Source organism: Pelodiscus sinensis, chromosome 15 (assembly GCF_052426305.1).
Source record: "Pelodiscus sinensis isolate ZL-2025 chromosome 15, ASM5242630v1, whole genome shotgun sequence".
Classification (NCBI taxonomy): Eukaryota; Metazoa; Chordata; order Testudines; family Trionychidae; genus Pelodiscus; species Pelodiscus sinensis.
In genome coordinates, this window is record NC_143066.1 from 39,091,450 (window position 1) to 39,109,117 (window position 17,668).

At 54.0% G+C, this 17,668-nt stretch overlaps 1 protein-coding gene across 2 annotated transcripts; it reads right to left on the reverse strand.

Annotated features, from left to right (window-relative positions):
• Positions 1–378: 378 nt before the first annotated feature.
• LOC102451525 (hydroxyacylglutathione hydrolase-like protein) lies at positions 379–15,605 on the reverse strand. Of its 2 annotated transcripts, none has more exons than XM_075899822.2 (9): positions 15,455–15,605; positions 13,064–13,199; positions 10,020–10,084; positions 8,136–8,253; positions 5,918–6,026; positions 5,440–5,543; positions 4,638–4,739; positions 4,378–4,457; positions 379–3,360 (listed from the first exon to the last, which is right to left on the reverse strand). In XM_075899822.2, exons 2-9 carry the CDS (start codon positions 13,166–13,168, stop codon positions 3,195–3,197), a joined length of 849 nt encoding a protein of 282 aa, XP_075755937.1. In that variant the 5' UTR covers positions 13,169–13,199; positions 15,455–15,605; the 3' UTR covers positions 379–3,194. The 2 variants fall into 2 exon arrangements, with proteins under 2 accessions (XP_075755937.1, XP_075755935.1); XM_075899820.2 differs by lacking the exon at positions 15,455–15,605 and adding an exon at positions 15,284–15,418.
• Positions 15,606–17,668: the final 2,063 nt, after the last annotated feature.

A 17,668-nucleotide genomic window follows, 5' to 3' on the forward strand; every position in this document is an offset into this window, starting at 1 on the left:
GAGAAAGATCTCATTTCACTTAACTTCTGCTTTACTAGAGGAAGGACTGGCCTTTTGATGTGACTAACTGTATAAAGTTTGAAAATCTCAAATTCCAGCACCTGTCAGATGGCTGAAGTATTCATGCAACAGCTGACCTCTCTTGCTTTTGGATCAGCTTGCTGTCTTTCTTAGGTATTTGTTGGTTTGGGTTCTAAACAGCACATCTGATCAAACTGTAGCTACCGATCTACCTCCGTTTTGTCAAAGCTAAGTTGTTCAAGACAATGATTGCCTTTTATACCTGCAAAGAGAAGTCTTTTTTTTTTTTTTCTCCTTGCTACCTCACTTTTTAAACTGATCAATCATTTGGTCAAAAATAAACAGTAACATGCAAGACAAAGTTTAAAAAAATTTATTAAAGCTTTAAAAGTTGTCATTACTACTTAGCAGTGAGTACACAGTGCTCATCTGGCAAGCCTCTTGCTCTTCTCCTATTTTGCAAGCAAGGGGCTACTTGTAAGAGAATGCCTTCTTATGTGTAGTTTTGCATAGAGTATTGCATTAGAACTGCAGGTTTTAACTGCAGCAAGATATATGGATTCTAATGATAAATGATGCTTAAGTTTAGTGCTATCATATCACAAGTACTATCATTCTGAATTTTGTTCTAAAGTGCAAAAGACCCAAGTTCAGTTTCTATTTAAAAGATACAAATAAAATGCTAATTAGCTATTGCACTGTAAAATTAACCCATTTAGTGATTTGCTTTTTGTTTTGCTACCCTTTTACAAGACCTGTGTCATACACATCAATAAAACAACCTTTGTCACACATTCAGTGGTTGTTAGTATCAAAGTGTTACATCTTAGTTCTACACCCAGGTCGTACCATGCAACCCTACAGTAGAGACTATTATATTGGTTTATATAAGAAAAAGTTCAGGCTCTTAACTCTCAGTACATAAAAGAAAAATCAGATAATCTATAATCCAGTGCTTGAGTTTTAAAGTTTAATAAGTCATGTGAAAAAAATTTATAGCAGACATTTTAATAGGCCCCAAATCCCTTCCTTTGATCTTCAGTCACCTGTGTAAAGGAGATGCAGAATCTCTGCAGGGTTAGAGTAGTGCTTATCCCTACTTGTGCACTTTGGTGTAAACAGTAATTCAAGGCAGTTCGCAGAGACCTGCTATTTAATAGTAAAAGCTACAGAATCATGAAACAGAGCAACTAGCTTCCTAAACCGGCTCCAAGTCAAGTCATGTGGATGTTCACAGCTGTTTACTGAGTTACTATCCATTTTCTTTCAAAGGAGACAACAGTTCTAAAAATGGTAGTAAATCGCTTCCAGATTAGAGATTTCAGATTTAAAAATAATTGTGGTATTCATTTTAACTAACTGGAAGGATGACATCATTTAAAAACTGATCATTTTTATTTCTAAAAAAAAAGACGTAAGTGCAAGTTTCGTCCACATATCTTCCCCTTGCCACTATGTTTAACATCCTTCCCTCAGGCACATAGGGGGAGAAAAGCAGAAAAACATATGCTATGTGCTGACCCTAGACCCTAATGCTGCAGGCCATGGATGTGCTTAATTTCACAAATATGAGTCATTCCCCTAGTCAGTTGCAGAGTGTTCAGTAGGCATAAAACTTGCATGGTCAGGCTTGTAAAATCCTTAATCTGCCTCTGCTGGTAAAGGGAGTGTTGAAGCAAATTTTAAAATGAGGCGGCAATCCTGTATGCAGCCGTAACTCCCAACGATGTCTTCCTTCGAAGCACCACAAGTGAAGCACTGGGGGGGTTAGTCTGTTCAGAAGCCCATGCTCTGTCCCTAGTAATTTTTTCTTTTGCAAATCCTTCAGTAACGTTTTGATTTGGGGTTATTAAAAACCAGGATTATTTGTTATGCTGCTTTTGACTTAAGACATTGCTGAATATTAAGCAAAAGGACAATTCCCCTTCAACCCCCTCATTCCAATCACCCGCCTTTGAGTTTCAGGACAAGACTTGCTGTACTTGAGTGACAAGTTTTCCCTTTTATGCTATTATTCGAATACGAGACAGTCAAGCTTCCAGAGGCCTTTATCACCACCTCTCAAAGATACACTTCTTTAGATACGTTACTTAATATACATGCAACCATCGGCTCTCACTACAAGGTGGCCCATTCGCTATCCATTTTTATTTTCTTCAGACAACTGTCTTCAGTTTTTAAGAGGAGTTCAGCACATAAATCAGCACCTTCAAGTTTCTCAGTTACAGTTTGTAAGAGTCACTGCTGACAAACAGGCATGGCTTAGTGCAACATGGAAGTGATTTTTTTCTAATGTTACATTGGTTCACAGAATAGCTCTGTTCCATTCAAAGAGGTGCCCCCTCTCCCCGATTATTAGAAGAATTAGAAATTTTAGATGTCCTCAAAATAGCTTGGTTTGGGGAGCTGGGGAACAGCTTCTAAAAACAAATGGGTCTAATAGCTGTTCCATTTAGAACCCTCAAGTTTGTCTTTTCAGCTGTCCCTGTTTTCCAGAAACTCGCCATTTCCCTCCAGGTACAAAAATGAACCTGGCTTTTACCCCTTTCAAGAGCCAGGCCTCAGAGAATGAGACCAGATCTATACTACACCTGGAAGGTCGGTTTAAGATACGCAGCTCCAGCTACATAAAATTTGTAGCTGGAGTCAATTTACCTTAAGCCGAGCTTGGCACTGTCTTCACAGAGGGAGGCAAATGCTTCTGTCAGCTTCCCTTACTCCTCGTGACTGCAGAGGAGTACAGGTGCTGACCGGAGCTGCCCTCTGTGTTCAATTCACGGGTCTTAACAAGACCTGCTAAATCAAACGCCGGAAGATCGATCTCCGACATGGCAAGTGAAGACAAGTGCCTTCAGATAAGTCTCAGACAGATGTAAGGAGCGAGGGGAATTGCTGAGGGTGGTTCAAACAGTTACAGCTGCAACTAATGGGATCAAGAGGAGTAAAGTTTAACGAGGCCCATGTGCTAAAGGAAGCCTCAATGGCCAAGTCATTTAACGCTAGGCAGGACCGAGCCCTACACAGTGAGCTGTGGGGACCAATTCTTGCCCAGCTGGGCACCAGACTGGCCTAGCAGCACTCCCCCACTACGAGGACCAGGATACTGCCTCACTACCACCTTTGCTGCATGTATATATTGGCACACAATCAACCCTGACAAACCCAGCTGCGTTTCACTTCTTTTCGACGAAAGGGCCGAAGAGTCCCCACTCGAACGCCAGCATGGCCTGCGGGTTCAGCCTCTCCTTCGGCTTCTTGAAGTTATCTTTTGCGGTGCGGAGAGCCCTCAGCACGTCCACCGGCGCCGTCTTGCCCGTGAACTTCTGCACGGACTCTTCCCTGCAAGTCAAAGCAACACCCACTGGGGAGAGCGGCAAAGGGAACTGAGAGGCAAGGCCGGGTTCTGTTTCTGCCACTCGGGGGGCTCTTGTTTTCAGAGACTCCCTTTGGCTTCCCATTGGAGGAACAGAGCAGAAATGGGCTGTAGTCTCTCTCCTCCCACCAACCTCACTGGTGGGGAGCAGGCCAGGGGAGATGAGGAGAGAGCTGCCCTCTGTCCCTCCTAACAGGGGAGGGTATCTTCTTCCTTAGAGGGGCTGGCCAGGAGTGAGTGATCCTGGATGGAGAGCTAGGAGCAAAAGAGATTCCCCTCCCTGCCCTAGGCCGCACCGAATGCTTCTCATAGTCCTATTGGATTCCGGGAGGTCTAAAGGACCTTCTCCCAGCCTATGGGAAGGGTCCACAAAGCCCAGAATGCCAAGTGCTCACTGGGGACAAAAAGAAAACAGGGATGGGGTGGAAGTCCTAGGGTCAAGACGAGCCGGGTGAGGACACGGAGCAGAGAACCCTGGACAGCGCCCACTGCCCCAAAAGGTATCGAGAAAGTCAGCGGACACCGCCCAGTGGAACTCTGCCTGGATGCGTGAACGGATACAGGAGCGGAAATAGGCCCCAAAGCCACAGGCCCCTCCCTCAGCCAACCTCTGCCCGCAACGTCCTAGGCCTGCCTCGTCGACTTTGCGGGGCCCCGGATGGAGTGGGCATGAATGAATAGGTACGGGGAGACGTGTAGCCAGAACCTCAACAAGAGGTTGTGGAGGAGCCAAAGGAGGGGCTGGAACCTGGCGCGCTCGAGGTAAACGTGCGCCGGGGTCTCGTGGTGGCGGGGAGGCAAGATTTCCCTTCCCCGAGAGCCCCCAAGTGAAAGGCAGAAAAGCAGCAGCATCCCCAGACCTCCCTTGCTTTGAGCACTCGGCCAGCTCTATCTCCCAGTGTGGGGCAGGGGTGTCTCCATGCCCACAGCTGGCGTGGAGCCCACCGTCTCCTCCCGCGCCAGTGGGCCTGGACGCTACTCACGAGACCCGCAGGAAGGGGTTGTAGTAGAACTCCTCCTGCAGGGTGGAGGGCACGGTGGGCAAGTCCTCGTCGTCTCGGAGCTGGGGAGGAATCAGACTCGCTCAGCAAAAGGAGCATCACGGGGGGCAGAGGCCGTTCTGGGGCCAGGCACCTTGGACCCCTGTTGACGGACTAAGAGGCGATGAATCTAGTGCCCACCCAGCTCAGTGTGTGCTCCAGCACCGCCCCCTCCCCCCGCTCCGGAAGAGGAGAACACCTACTTTGGCCCAGGCGAGTTTCTTTTTCACAGTCTCGTTCTCCGGCTCCACTTTCAAAGCAAACTTGAGGTTGCGCACGGTGTACTCGTGCCCGCAGAACACTTTCTGCAACAGAAACCAGACAGCCCCTGTATGGCCTGCTCCATGCCCTGGGCTTGGGGCCTCCCTGCCCAGGAGAGCCCCACAAGCGGAGGTATCCCGGGGCCAGCGATCCGCAGAGGTGGATGTGGAACATCCTCAGCCAGAGCCACGGGCTGCTGGGCTACCGGGCGCCGCTTCTCGGCCACGCAGCTGCTTGACGTTGGGGCGAGAACCTAGAGGGGCTGGGGTGGCAAGGGGAGGAGGCAGCGACTGCAGGGAGGAGGGGCGGCCGGAGGACAGCTCTGGGCTTGATCCCCCGTGTGCCGAGTGTCTAGAAATTATCTGGGGGAATCTGTTCTTCCTGAAAAAAAATGGCAGAACGGCTCTTGCGCAAGAGGGGGGTTTTGCCCAAAAAGGAGCCGTGTAGATGGCCCCTTTTTCGGCACAAAAGCCCCTTGCACAAAAACGGTGGCTCATTAAGTATGCAAATGAGGCACAGTGATATTCGCGGCTTTGCCTCGTTTGCATAGAGGGGGCAGTCTAGCCGTAGCCCAAGAGGCTGGTCCCAGGCGCAGAGAGTCCGGGCAGGTCAAGCAGCTCAGGCCGATGAGGAAGTGCAGACGCCAATCCCCCTGGACATAAAGCACCGGCCGGCCTGCTCCGAGACGCAAAAAAGGCAATGGAGGGAAACGGGGGGCAGGGCCTGGGCACCCCCGGCACTCACGGTCTCCTTCGGCAAAGCCCCCAGGATTTCAGTCAGGTTCCTGTACATCTGCTCGGCCGTCCCCTCAAAGAACTTCCCACAGCCACCGATGAACAAGGTGTCACCTGTGGGGGGGACACGCGGCATCTTATTTGGGTGAGGCCCTGCCGGCGGAGCAGGCGGGAAGCACGGATGCACTGGGGTAGCCTTCCCTGTGGCTGTACCTCTGCCGAGGGGCAAGACTCCCTCAGGCTGGCTGACAGGCACTTTTTCTGGTCTCGGGGGCAGGCACCTAGCCCTAGCTCTGCCACAGGCTTCCTCGGTGCCCTTGGGCAAGACACTTAGCCCTGTGCCTACTGGGTCTAAAGGAGGAGGGAATATAATGATTCCGGGTAGGATTCTCACTTGATGATCTGTCCCCCTCCTTGTACGTCTCACTCAGAGATCCCAGTGAGAGATTTTTCAGCTCCGTCGGGCTTCTCCAGAGGGTGCTGCCTACCTGAAAAGACTGCGGGAGCGTCAGGGGAGTTCTCTTCCCACATGAAATAGCACATGTGGCCGGAGGTGTGGCAGGGCGTGAACAGGCACCTCACGTTAATCTCCCCGAACTGCAGAGACAAAGGGACAATTGGGGCTGGTAAGACACAGAGGACCTGCCGTTACTGGTATTCCCACGGCACCCAGGGACCCTCCGTGACACTAAACACAGCACAAACCCGGAGCAAAGTGCGCTCTGCCCCACAGAGCTTCCAATATGGACGGCTCTGCCTGCTGCTCCCGCAGATCAGCCTGCTTCCCTGCCAGCGGAGAGCTGCTAGCAGGCGCTTTTCAGAAGTCACCGTGCTGACATCACTAGAAAGGCCCGGCTCTGCAGCCCTTTTCGAAGCTGCCCCTACCTGAGGAAAAGAGATGGATCTTCTTGTTGGGAACAAAAGGTGCATCAATAGGCACATATGCGTGACGGGGACCCCTCCCCAGGAATGGGGGGAGGCCATCAGTCTGCAAATCATGGCCCCGCCCAGTGTTCCCTGTAAGCTGTGTCCTTGTGCAGCCACTCAGGAGAGATTCAAATGCCCCCCCAATGCATCAGCAGAGCACTCGCAGCTAGGTTTGTGTTTCTACTGGTGGTGCACAGTCACACATGCCTCGGTGCACATACAAAATTATTCCACACATGGATGGAATGGATTAGAGGGAACATTGGCCCCGCCCATGCGCCATCCCTTCCCTGAGGCCCCGCCCTCTCTTTGCCCCCCCTCCTGGCTGGTAAAAAGCCTTTTTGGCTGTTTTCAAAAGTGGTTCAGCCATGGCAGGGTGGCCTCCCCCCAGGTTTGATGCCCCTCTCTCATCTCATCTCAATCACTAGATGACTCAAGATGGAAACGGGACGACTGAAGAAGAATTCCCAAAGCCAGACAGACGTGCGTGAGGATTTTTCCCATTCTCCAGCAGCTAATGCCAAAGACAACGTACAGGCCAGTAAGTGACGATTATGTTTTGTATTTGTTACGGCAATTTTCCTGACACGTCCCAAACAGGGCAAAGATTAGCAAATTAACATTCACTTGTGGCGGCTGTTCTCCCCGGGTTCCACGTGGGGCAATGTAGATTAGGAATTGGTTGTTTCTGGCTCGTCAATCTGTGCTCACCTTCACCCTACAGTGTATAAAGCCAGCTAGGCAGTTTGCTTACTACAGGATCTATTGTGAATAGAGACCGGCTGCAGAATTTTGATGCAGATTTCTGGCACTGCTGTGACTGGCGATGTTCAGATCCAGGAGTCTGGGTCAACCCATTCTAAAAAAATGAGTCGTTTTGCAAACCTCTGGCCCAGCACAAAGCTTTCCAGTAAATCCAGCCCTGCTAAATTTATTACTTTAGGAAAATGCCACCATCTACTGGCTGTTCAAAATGAGAATCTGCTGCAATTTCAACCGAGCCTCCCGCCTTTTCTCCACGTACCGGGAGTTCGCTGCGGAGATCGATCTCCTGGGGAGCGACTTAGCAGGTCTAGTAAGGACCCACTAAGTCGACTGCTGATCACGCCCCCGTCGACTCCGGTACTCTACCAGCTCATGAGGAGTAAGGGAAGCAGATGAGGGACTCCCCGCTGTAGGGATGCCACAAAAATTTGACCTAAGGTATGTCAGCTTCAGTGACGCTAGTCACGTAGCTGGAGTTGCGAACCTTTGTTCAGCTTTGATCTGGCCTTAGTGAAATGGGGCAGGGATTTCCCAGAGATTTTTGATGCTGGAGCCTAGCGCCCCGTGCCGAAATCCCACAGACTCCCAGATCAGAGAGTGAGCTAACGAATTGGCAGCGGGTCTTCGGGAGCACCTGACGAGCTGTAGCTTTTAGCTTCCTCGCCCACCCCCCATCCACAGCAGAAGGAACCAAAGCCATGAAAAATGTGTCGTGGGAACATGGGCCGAACTCTTCCCAGGGTTCCACCCCTGCAATCCCGTCCATTCAGCCCACGGCAAGCAAAGGACTTTCTCTCGCTCTCTGTTCCCAGCTCTCCTGATGACTCAGGTCACGGCCCAGCTCTGACCGTCACCCCGAGCCTCGGTAAAACAGGGGTCCCAGCACCAACCCCCCTGCCAGGGCGTGGAGGTGTTATTCAATCCCTGTGCAAAGAGCTTTGAGACCTTGGGGGGGCAGGCACTGAGCAAGACAGGAGCAGCAGCCACCTGACTAATAAGCCTCCAGTCTCGTACCTTTAACTCCTCGTTGTGAGCCACCTTGTGCGTCAAGGCGCCGATCCGCTCGTCCGCCCCATACACCTGCAGCTCGGGATACGCCTTGGCCAGCTCTTCGTTCCCTCGGGCGTGGTCCCTTCGCAGACAAGGAGCGCGATTAGCCTCCCTGCCACGCCCCGGCTGACGCCCCTGAGCACGCTGAAGGGCTAACGTGGGTCTTGTACCACGGTCACCCTGGGGGTGCCATCCTGCGGGGACAGACCCAGCGCGGGGTGGGACGTGAAAAAAATACCACGGTGCAAGATTTCGGTGCCTGGTTAAAAGGCCCCCATGCCTTTGGGAACAGGCCGCGACTTCCCCGTCTGCGAGCACCTCTGGCCAACAGAACTGCTCTGCACGGGACCCGATCCTGGGCGGGGGGGCGCACAGAGAGCAATGCGGCTCCACTGCGCAGGGTCGGGTCCCTTTGAGACATCACAGAGGGGTGGTGTCATGAGCAAGCAGGGATTTGTGCCCGGACCTTCCCCCTCGCTCCATGCACTCGGAGGAGCGCCCGGCACGCTGGGAGGGGGGAGTCGGGACTACCCCCCACCCCCTTTTTCACCGGTGATAAGTGTGAGTGGCGTGGGAACAGGGGCAGAGAGGAGCAAGTGGGGGCAGGGTCTTGGGGGGAAGAGGCAGCACGGAGGCGAGGGTTTGGAGCAATGCACCAGTGCGAGGGCTCAGGGGCCTCGGGAAATGGGTAGTGGTGTGAGGGGGCGGGACCACAATTTGGGCCCCGCCTCCCACACACCCCTTTAGGGCACGCCTGACGAGAGCACACTGAGAACCTGGGAACAGCCGCACTGGGTGTCACCAGTGGTCCAGCCAGTCCAGCAACCTGGCTGCCGACAGCGGCCAATGCCAGTCATCCCAGAGGGCAGGAACCAGGACAGGGATATTATCGAATGATCCCTCCCATCCTCCAGTCCTGGCGACTCTCAGTCAGAGGTTGAGGGACATACGGAGCATGGGACAGCGTCCCTGAGCATCTTGGCGAATAACCATTGACAGATCAATCCTTCAGAATACCCCAGCAACAAGATCCAGAGGTTGCCTGGGCGCTGGGTGAAGAACTTCACTATGCATGTTTTAAACCAGCTGCCTGTTCATTTCATTGGCTAACCCCTACTTCTTCTAAAAACAGCGAGGAGTCCTGTGGCACCGCAGAGGCGACCAGATTTATTAGCTTTTGTGGGGAGAACCCACTTCATCAGATGAATGGGAGTGGCGTTTACAGAGGCAGCGGTGTGTGTATATATACGAGGAAAACAAAAGAAAGCGGGTACTTGTGTAAATGAGGCTGATCAGGGCAGGGTGGAAGTGACTCATTCACAGCTGGCGGTGTGGAAATGTGAATATCAAAGGCAGGGAAGCTGCCTTTGTAATGCGTTATCCAGTTGAGATCCTTATTCAGTCCTAAATTGCTAGTGTTGAATTTGCAAATGAACTCCAGTTCCGCGGCCTCCCTTTATCATCCGGCTTTTGGAAAGGGACTCCAAGTGGGGCTTGACCCACAAAAGCTGATGCCCAAATCAATCTGTTCGTCTCTAAGGCGCCACAGGTCTCCTTGTTGGCTTTGCAGATACAGACTAATGTGGTGGCCCCGCTGAGACCCTACTTCATGCGTTAGGTGACGGGGCAAACAACCCTTCCTTATTCACCATCTCCCATCATTCATGATTGTACCGACTTCACAGCCAGCCCCCACCCCCACCCCTTGTTTGGTCCTCTCTCTTCTAAATTGAACAGCTTAGTCTTTTTTCCGTCTCTCCTCTGTTGGAAGCTGTTCCATCTCTGTTGCCTTTCTCGGCCCCTTTTTAACCTATCGCACTGTGCTCTTTTCCTCTCCCCAGCGCTTACCAGTGGTGATGGGTGGTAAGAATGGCTTTCAGGGTAACGCCTTCTTTTCTGACAATTTCTAGTAACTAAAATGGAAAAATAAAAAGTCGTGTCAAAGATGTGGATTTTAAAAACGACCCCAGCTCCTCACCGGGGCCAGGCGACTTATCACTGAAGACCCGAGTGGTGATCTTGAAAGTTGTGTTGCTCTCTCTGACACAAAGCTAGCCTCAGGCAGGGTCGCCCAGTGACTGCCGATCAAATGTGGCCTGTTCGCATCCTAAAGAGGCAGTGGTTCTAACTCACCCTGGGGTTAGAATAGTACTCACAAAGCCCAGCGACCGAACGGCAGCCTCAGAAACGGCTGACCGGTTTCCTGCCACTCAGTATGACGTGTAAATTGCAAAATGTCATTTGTAAATCAGAACAGGGGTATTATATTTAGTTTAATCAACTGATCGACTAGGCGATGGATTTTCCGTCGATTAGTCGATAAGTGGGGAGCCGCAGCGGGGTTAACTCGGGAGCTAACCCCGCTACAGCTTTGCCTTTTAAATGGATTAAGAGCCTGTTGGCTCTTAATACATTTAAAAAGCAGAGGTGCGTCTGGGGCTAGGCGCGAGCTGGGAATTAGCTGATTCCTCGCTACCACCTGGCTTTTCAGTCGGCTCCCCCCAGCACCGGCTCCTGCTCCCCGCCCCTTGGCAAGGAGCTTGCACTACTAAATGACTCCCTCTAAAAGCTCCAGACAGGTCACGCAGCCAAAACAGCAAGCCAAGGAGGGCTCCAAATTAGTTATGCTCAAACAAACATCAGACACCCACAGCATTTACTAAACTCATCAATGAATGGACATCAAGGGTCCACAGCCCCAGAACACAACTGAGAATTTTCAGTTCCGGTGCAGTCTCGAGGCTACGATACGGCTGCAAGAACTGGAGGTCTGCTGAAAAGTCAGACAGAAAACTAGAGCCCTTAGAAAGTAAGGGCCTACAAAAGAGTCTGGGCAGTGGCTGGAGAAACAGTCACCAGTGATCTGACAAATCACAGAATCTTCGCTTCACTGCCATGATCGATCTTCCGGAGTTTGATTTAGCAGGTCTAGTGAAGACGTGCTAAATCAAATTCAGAAGGTGCCCCTGCCAGAGTCTGGTACTCCTGCTCCTGTGAGGAATAAGGGAGGCTGACAGGAACTTTCCTCCCGTCTGCCTTCTGCTGTGGGAACGGTGTCCAGCTCAGTTTCAGATAAGCCAACTCCAGTGATATATTCTACACAGCTGGAGCTGCGTACCTTAAGGCGAACTGCCAGGTCTAAAGTAGACCTGGCTATAGAATCCTAGAACTGGAAGGGACCTCGAGAGGTCATCAAGTCCAGTCTCCTGCCCTCACGGCAGCACCAAGCACCATCTAGATCATCCCTGACAGGTGTCTGTCCAACCTGCTCTTACATAAATCCTGTGATGGAGATTCCACAACCTCCCTAGGCAATTTATTCCAGTGTTTCACCACCCTGACAGGAAGTTTTTCCTAATGTCCAACCTCAACCTCTCTTGCTGCAATCACCAACGAGCAGCTTATTTTCACCAGCCTCATTTCCTCCCACATGTCGCAGTCCAGTGGAAACAAACTGGCGGAAGGAAACAAGGACGTCCAAGAGAAACCGTTAGAACCCCGCTAGCAGGGCGGGCACAGCCATCTCTCTCCACATTGTCCGGCACATAGAGGAAGCAGCACATGACAGAGAGAAAGGGAAAAGACTAGTTTGCACGCTGTGTGCTCCCCCTGGGTGCACTAACGTCCTAATCATGCCCAGTGCTTTGGGGGGGAGGAGGTTTAAAATCAACATGAAATATATTTTTTGTACCAAATTCTTAAGGCTGCTTCTGATTAGGCCTTAAGTTAATTAATTGTTCGAATCAGCAAAGCAACGATCCCTAACAAACATGGCAGATTTCCCTTGGTACTGATGGGTGGGCAATCATTTTTGACTGGGAGCAGTTCACAAATTTTTGAATTGACCTCAGGCCACCCAGGAAGGGAGTGTCTTCCTGCTTTTCCGTTGGGGGCCACAGTGAGGGGTATTTTTCCGCTTCTCACTTGTGTGCAGCCCCTGACCCAAAAAACCTTCCCCGCCCCTGTTGTAGGGGAACATTTTAACCTGTCTGGACCCTCAATCGTGGATTTAAAAGTCGTCCGTCTGCTAGAAAGGAATTTCACCAGCCAATTACAGAGAGTGCAGCATTGACCTTCATGTGCAAATCTGACACCATGTCCCTGGGCTTGAACAAAGGCATTAATGGGATGTCGCATTACAAAGCCAGGCTCCCCTGCCTCCAACAGATGCATTTTTACATCAAAAGCTAAGACCAGGACACGTCCAGCCCACTTAATTAGCCTCGGTCCTACAATTGGCAGGTACCTTTTTTTTTCCTGTTATAAATAACTTGGCTGCCATTATTTCCACTCCATCTGAGGAAGTGGGTTGTGCCCACAAAAGCCCATGATACTCCGTATATTTGTGTTAGTCTCTGAGGTGCCACGGGAGTACTTGTAGCTCTTATTTTATGTCATTGTGTGTTGCTAGTGGAAGCCACATTTAACCCAATGCTAACCAGTCTCACTAACCAGTTAGGCTACGTCTAGACTGGCAGGATTTTCCGCAAATGCTTTTAACGGAAAAGTTTTCCGTGAAAAGCATTTGCGGAAAAGAGCGTCTAGATTGGCACGGACGCTTTTCCGCAAAAGCACAAATCTGAGCTGTCTACACTGGCCCTTTTGTGCAAAAGTTTTGCGCAAAAGGACTTTTGCCCAAACGGGAGCAGCATAGTATTTCTGCAAGAAGCACGGATTTCAGACAGTAGGAAGTCAGTGCTCTTGCGGAAATTCAAACGGCCAGTGTAGACAGCTGGCAAGTTTTTCCGCAAAAGCAGCTGCTTTTGCGGAAAAACTTGCCAGTCTAGACACAGCCTTAGTGTCTACAAACAAGTCAGCCTGATCTGAATGGCCAGAGCCCCGACCCTGCCTCTTTTAACTTTCAGGCTTGAAGTAGCCATATTCCTAGTTACCCTCTTGGGAACGGTCGCGTCCACCACGACAGCTTCCTTCGTATTTTCCTCGATGACCAAGTACATGTAGTTGTCTTCCAAGACTGAAATAACCTTGACCTTCATGGCCGCCGGGTTGCGCAGCTCCACATGTGAACTGGAAGGGAAATGCAATTATTTTCAAACCACGCCGTGCAGTTAAAAAAAAAAAAGCCCGATCCAGCAGCCGCTGTATCAGAACATAAGAACAGCCAGACGGGGGTAGAACAAAGGTCTAGCTGACAGTGGCCAATGCCGGGTGCCCAGAGCAGGGAATCAAGTGATTTCTCTCCTGTCACCCATTCCCAGCCTCTGACAAACAGAGGCCGGAGCACCATCCCTGCCCATGGTGGCTAATAGCCATCACTGGATCTATCCTCCATGAATTTATCTAGCTCTTGCTGAACCCTGTTCAAGTCCTGATCTTCACAACCAGGGATGTTAAATATCTGTTAACTGACTAGTCGATTAACCTCATGAACTCTTATCGGTCACGTGACTATTCTGTAGTCCCCAGTGGTGGGGCCTCTGGATCAGAGGCAGCAGCATGGGGTGCCAGGCAGGAGCTGCTCTGAGACGGGAGCCCGTTGAAAAACCGACTCCCCTCATGGACCAGCTGCCTGTCACCCTATGCTGCTGCCTCTGATACAGAGGCAGCAGCTCAGGGCGGCAGCAGCCCCTGTTGGGTGCAAGCTGGACTTGAGCTGGGCTGCCTGCCCACATGGCTCCTAAGGCATTTTAAATGCCCAGCTGCAGAGGGGGTAGGTCCCGAACCCGGCGCAAGCTGGGACTAAGCCATGCTGCTGGCCAGCCTGCTAAAAAATGTACTGGTGGTGGTGCGGGGGAGAGGAATGCTTGTAGTCTATAGCATCAACCTGTAAGCTTCTGCTTATTGGTTAATCGACTACACAATTACATCCCTATTCACAACATCCTCTGGCAAGGAGTTCCACAGGTTGACTCTGTGCTGTGTGAAGAAAAACTTCCTTTGGTTTGTTTTAAGCCTGCTGCCTATTCATTTCAGGTGGTGACCCCTAGTTCTAGAAAAAGGCCCTGGGGTGGAAGCAGTGTCAGAACGGCCCAACGGCCCAGGAGTCCTGCAGCTCTTTGCACACACTCCACCTCTGGCAAACAGACTCAGGCCAGTCACTTAATGGGCCGGGGGCAACTCCAGTATGAAAACCGGCCTTTCGCTCCTCTCCCCTCTTGGTCTGCAACACCCGCTGGCCTAGGCAGGAGGACAGTGGCCACACGGTAGCAACCCGAGCCCAGCCTCCACTGAGTTCGCCGCCTGTGCAAGCCAGGGAAAATCACCAGTTTATCAAGTGGGCTTTTTGGCCACTGGGAACCTCCAACTGGCTGGGCACATAGTCCTCAGGGCTCAGAAACCGTGTTGGGGACCAGGCGCTTTGGAACCGGCCTGGAGATCGTGTCATTTGCTTATGATCCTCATGGCAGGTTTTAATTATTCCCTCTGGGGTTGGGGCCTTGACAACCCCCTGGCTGAGACGTGGGGCCTGCCAACGACTAATTCCCTACACCGAGGGGGTCATGGGCGCCGACTTGCCAACAGAGCGTGGGGGCCACAGACACCTGTTCCCAGACGGGGGACAGGGCTAGCGGGAAATGCGTTCCCAGCATGCACCGTGGGAGAATTAATAAGCCACATGGATTCGCCCTCCCCCAGTATGAACATCGCCCCAACCCCCCCCCCCTAAAAAACCACGGCCTCCCCCCCCCACGTAACAAACCCACCTGCATGGTGCCCATCCCAAGACCCCGCACACCGATCCCCCCCCAGCACAGTACTCAACGCTCTGCCAGTGTCAGCCCCCCCCCCCGGGTCTCTGTGCTCCCCTTTGCACACGTGTGTGCACCAACCTCCCGGCTCCTCTCGGCCCCGTGTGACAGCCCCTCCCCCCCCCCGCCCAGGCTGCACCCCCCCCCCAAAACCCCCCCCCCCCACCCACGAGCCGAGTGAACGTCCCCAGCCCCCCCCCCCCCCTCCCACGTGCACATGAATCAGCTGCTCGTGTCAGCCCCCCCGGCCCGGCGCCAGCCCTGCAGCCCCGCGGCTGGCACCGGCTCGGGGCGGGCAGCGCCCTCCGGGCCCGGCAGGCTGCGGCGGCGGGGAGGCCCCGGCCGGCCGCTGGGAGCGCAGCGCCAGGGCCGGTCCCCCGGGTACCGGGGCCCGCCCCTCACCTGCCGCGGCGGCCCGTTCTCCTCCGCCGCCCGCCGGGCGCAACGCCCCAGCCGCAGCTGCCTCTGTGACACTGCAGGGCCGGGCCAGCTGCTGCGGGGGGGGGGGCGAGTCTCCTCCCCCCACCTGACCCTCCGCGTCCTCGCCCCCCCCCCCCCATAGTCCCGCCTCACCTCACCCCCCAGTGGCCAGGCTCGCCCTCGGGGGGGGGGTCCTCTCGCTGCCCAGCCCCCCCAGCCGGACTGGAGTCCGTAGGCAGCAGGTGCCGGCCTGGCCCGCGCAGAGCTGGCACCGGGGGCTGGGCACGGCCGCTCCCAGCTGGGCCCTGCTGCCAGTCACCGCCCGGGTCCGTGCAGCAAAACCTCCACTGGGGGGGGCAGGAGCAGGCTGATGGGGGTCGAGGGGGCAGGAGCAGGCTGACGAAGGGGGGGGTCTGGGTGGGAGGGGGTGTAGGAGCAGGCTGATGGGGGGTCTGGGGGGGCAGGAGCAGGCTGACGAAGGGGGGTCTGGGTGGGAGGGGGTGTAGGAGCAGCCTGATGGGGGGTCTGGGGGGGCAGGAGCGGGCTGATGGGGGGGGGGAGGGGGTCTGGGGGGGCTGGGGGGGCAGGAGCAGGCTGACGAAGGGGGGTCTGGGTGGGAGGGGGTGTAGGAGCAGGCTGATGGGGGGTCTGGGGGGGCAGGAGCAGGCTGACGAAGGGGGGTCTGGGTGGGAGGGGGTGCAGGAGCAGGCTGATGGGGGGTCTGGGGGGGCAGGAGCAGGCTGATGGGTGGGAGGGGGTGTAGGAGCAGGCTGGGGGGGCTGGGGGGGCAGGAGCAGGCTGATGGGGGGAGGGGGTGTAGGAGCAGGCTGGGGGGGCTGGGGGGGCAGGAGCAGGCTGACGAAGGGGGGGGGTCAGGCTGGGGGGGTGGGGGGGCAGGGCAGGGTGTGGGAGGGGGTGCAGGAGCAGGCTGATGGGGGGTGGGGGGGCAGGAGCAGGCTGGGGGGGCAGGGGGTGGGAGCGAGCTAGGGTGCAGGGTCTCAGCAGGAGCAGGCTCGGGGGGGGCAGGAGCGGGGGGGCAGGAGCTGAGCAGGTGCAGGGTCTCAGCAGGAGCAGGCTGCATGAGGGGTGCTGATCCTGCCAGCTCAGGCAGGACGGCCTGGCAGGGGCTTGCCATCAGAGGCCTCAGGCAGTAATTTATTGGGGGGGGGGGGGAGGAGAGGAAGAGAAAGGTCTGAAAACAGTTTCCGTTCACTCTGGAGAGGAAAGGAAACCGCCGCCCTTTCCCCTTGACATTCTGGAGCTTTTTAAAAACCGAGTCTCGTCCGCTAGCCTGCCGCTTCACAGCATGGGGGCTGCTGGCACCTGGCCAAACCCCACGCACACGTTTTGTGTTTCTTTGCTCCTCACAAGGCCGTTCAAGGTCACACAGTGTTCCATTTCACTGCTGGGGAAACTGAGGCAAAAGCTAAGTGCATGGACCGTGTTAGTACATCCTGTCAATACAGCACCTAACTCCTGGTCCCTGGGTAGCGCCCTCAAACCCGACAGTGACACAAATCGCCATCCAACGGCCGTCCCAGGGCCCCGCCCCGAACTCAGCAGCTGAGGCCCAGAGAAGAGGCTGCCCTCGTAACAATCAGCATTTCAGAGGCAGGAACCGTTCTGGGTTTTTAAACAACAGTAGCAAGATTTGGCTCCTGGGCTAATACAACTAATCTGAGGGCGCATCCGCCGTTCAGTCCCCTCTGTCCCTTTCTGCTCACAGCGAAGTCTTCTTTGGCTTTGGCATATGCTGGCAGCCAGTCAAGGAGAACCCCTGTTGCGGAAGGGAGGAGCTAGAGATCAGCACCCCCCTGTCTCAGCTCCTTACGGGTAGTGGCTGGCAACGATTTCGGTCCACGCCCACCCTGCACAAGGCCCGACCTTTCTATGGACCACCAGCCCTGATGACAAAATGGTGCAGCAGCGAGTGGAAGTGCAGGATCCAGCTGGGAAATAGGGTGCAGGGGTGGGCTGGGGGTGCAGGGTCTCAGCCAGAGGAGAGGGGTGCGAGGAGAATGAGGGCTCTGTGCCTCCTGCCCCTCCCGCTCCCATTGGCCATGACTGCAACCAATGGGAGCAGCAGGGAACATCTCCAGCCCCGCTTTCTTGCACTGCTGTTCCCCCAGCTAAGGGGAGACAGAGCGGCCGTATACAGGGCCACTTCCTCCTGCCATGAGCTAGATCCAGCGCACGAGGATCAGGCCTTCCCCGTACCCCAGCCACGCACAAGGCAGTTGCACGCTACACAAAGCCATGTCTATGCTCACAGCGTCTTGCGCCAGAAATATGCAAATGAGGCTAAGTGTGGACTATCACCATGCTTCATTTGCCTGCCCCAAAATCATGACACACTTGGGTTGGCCT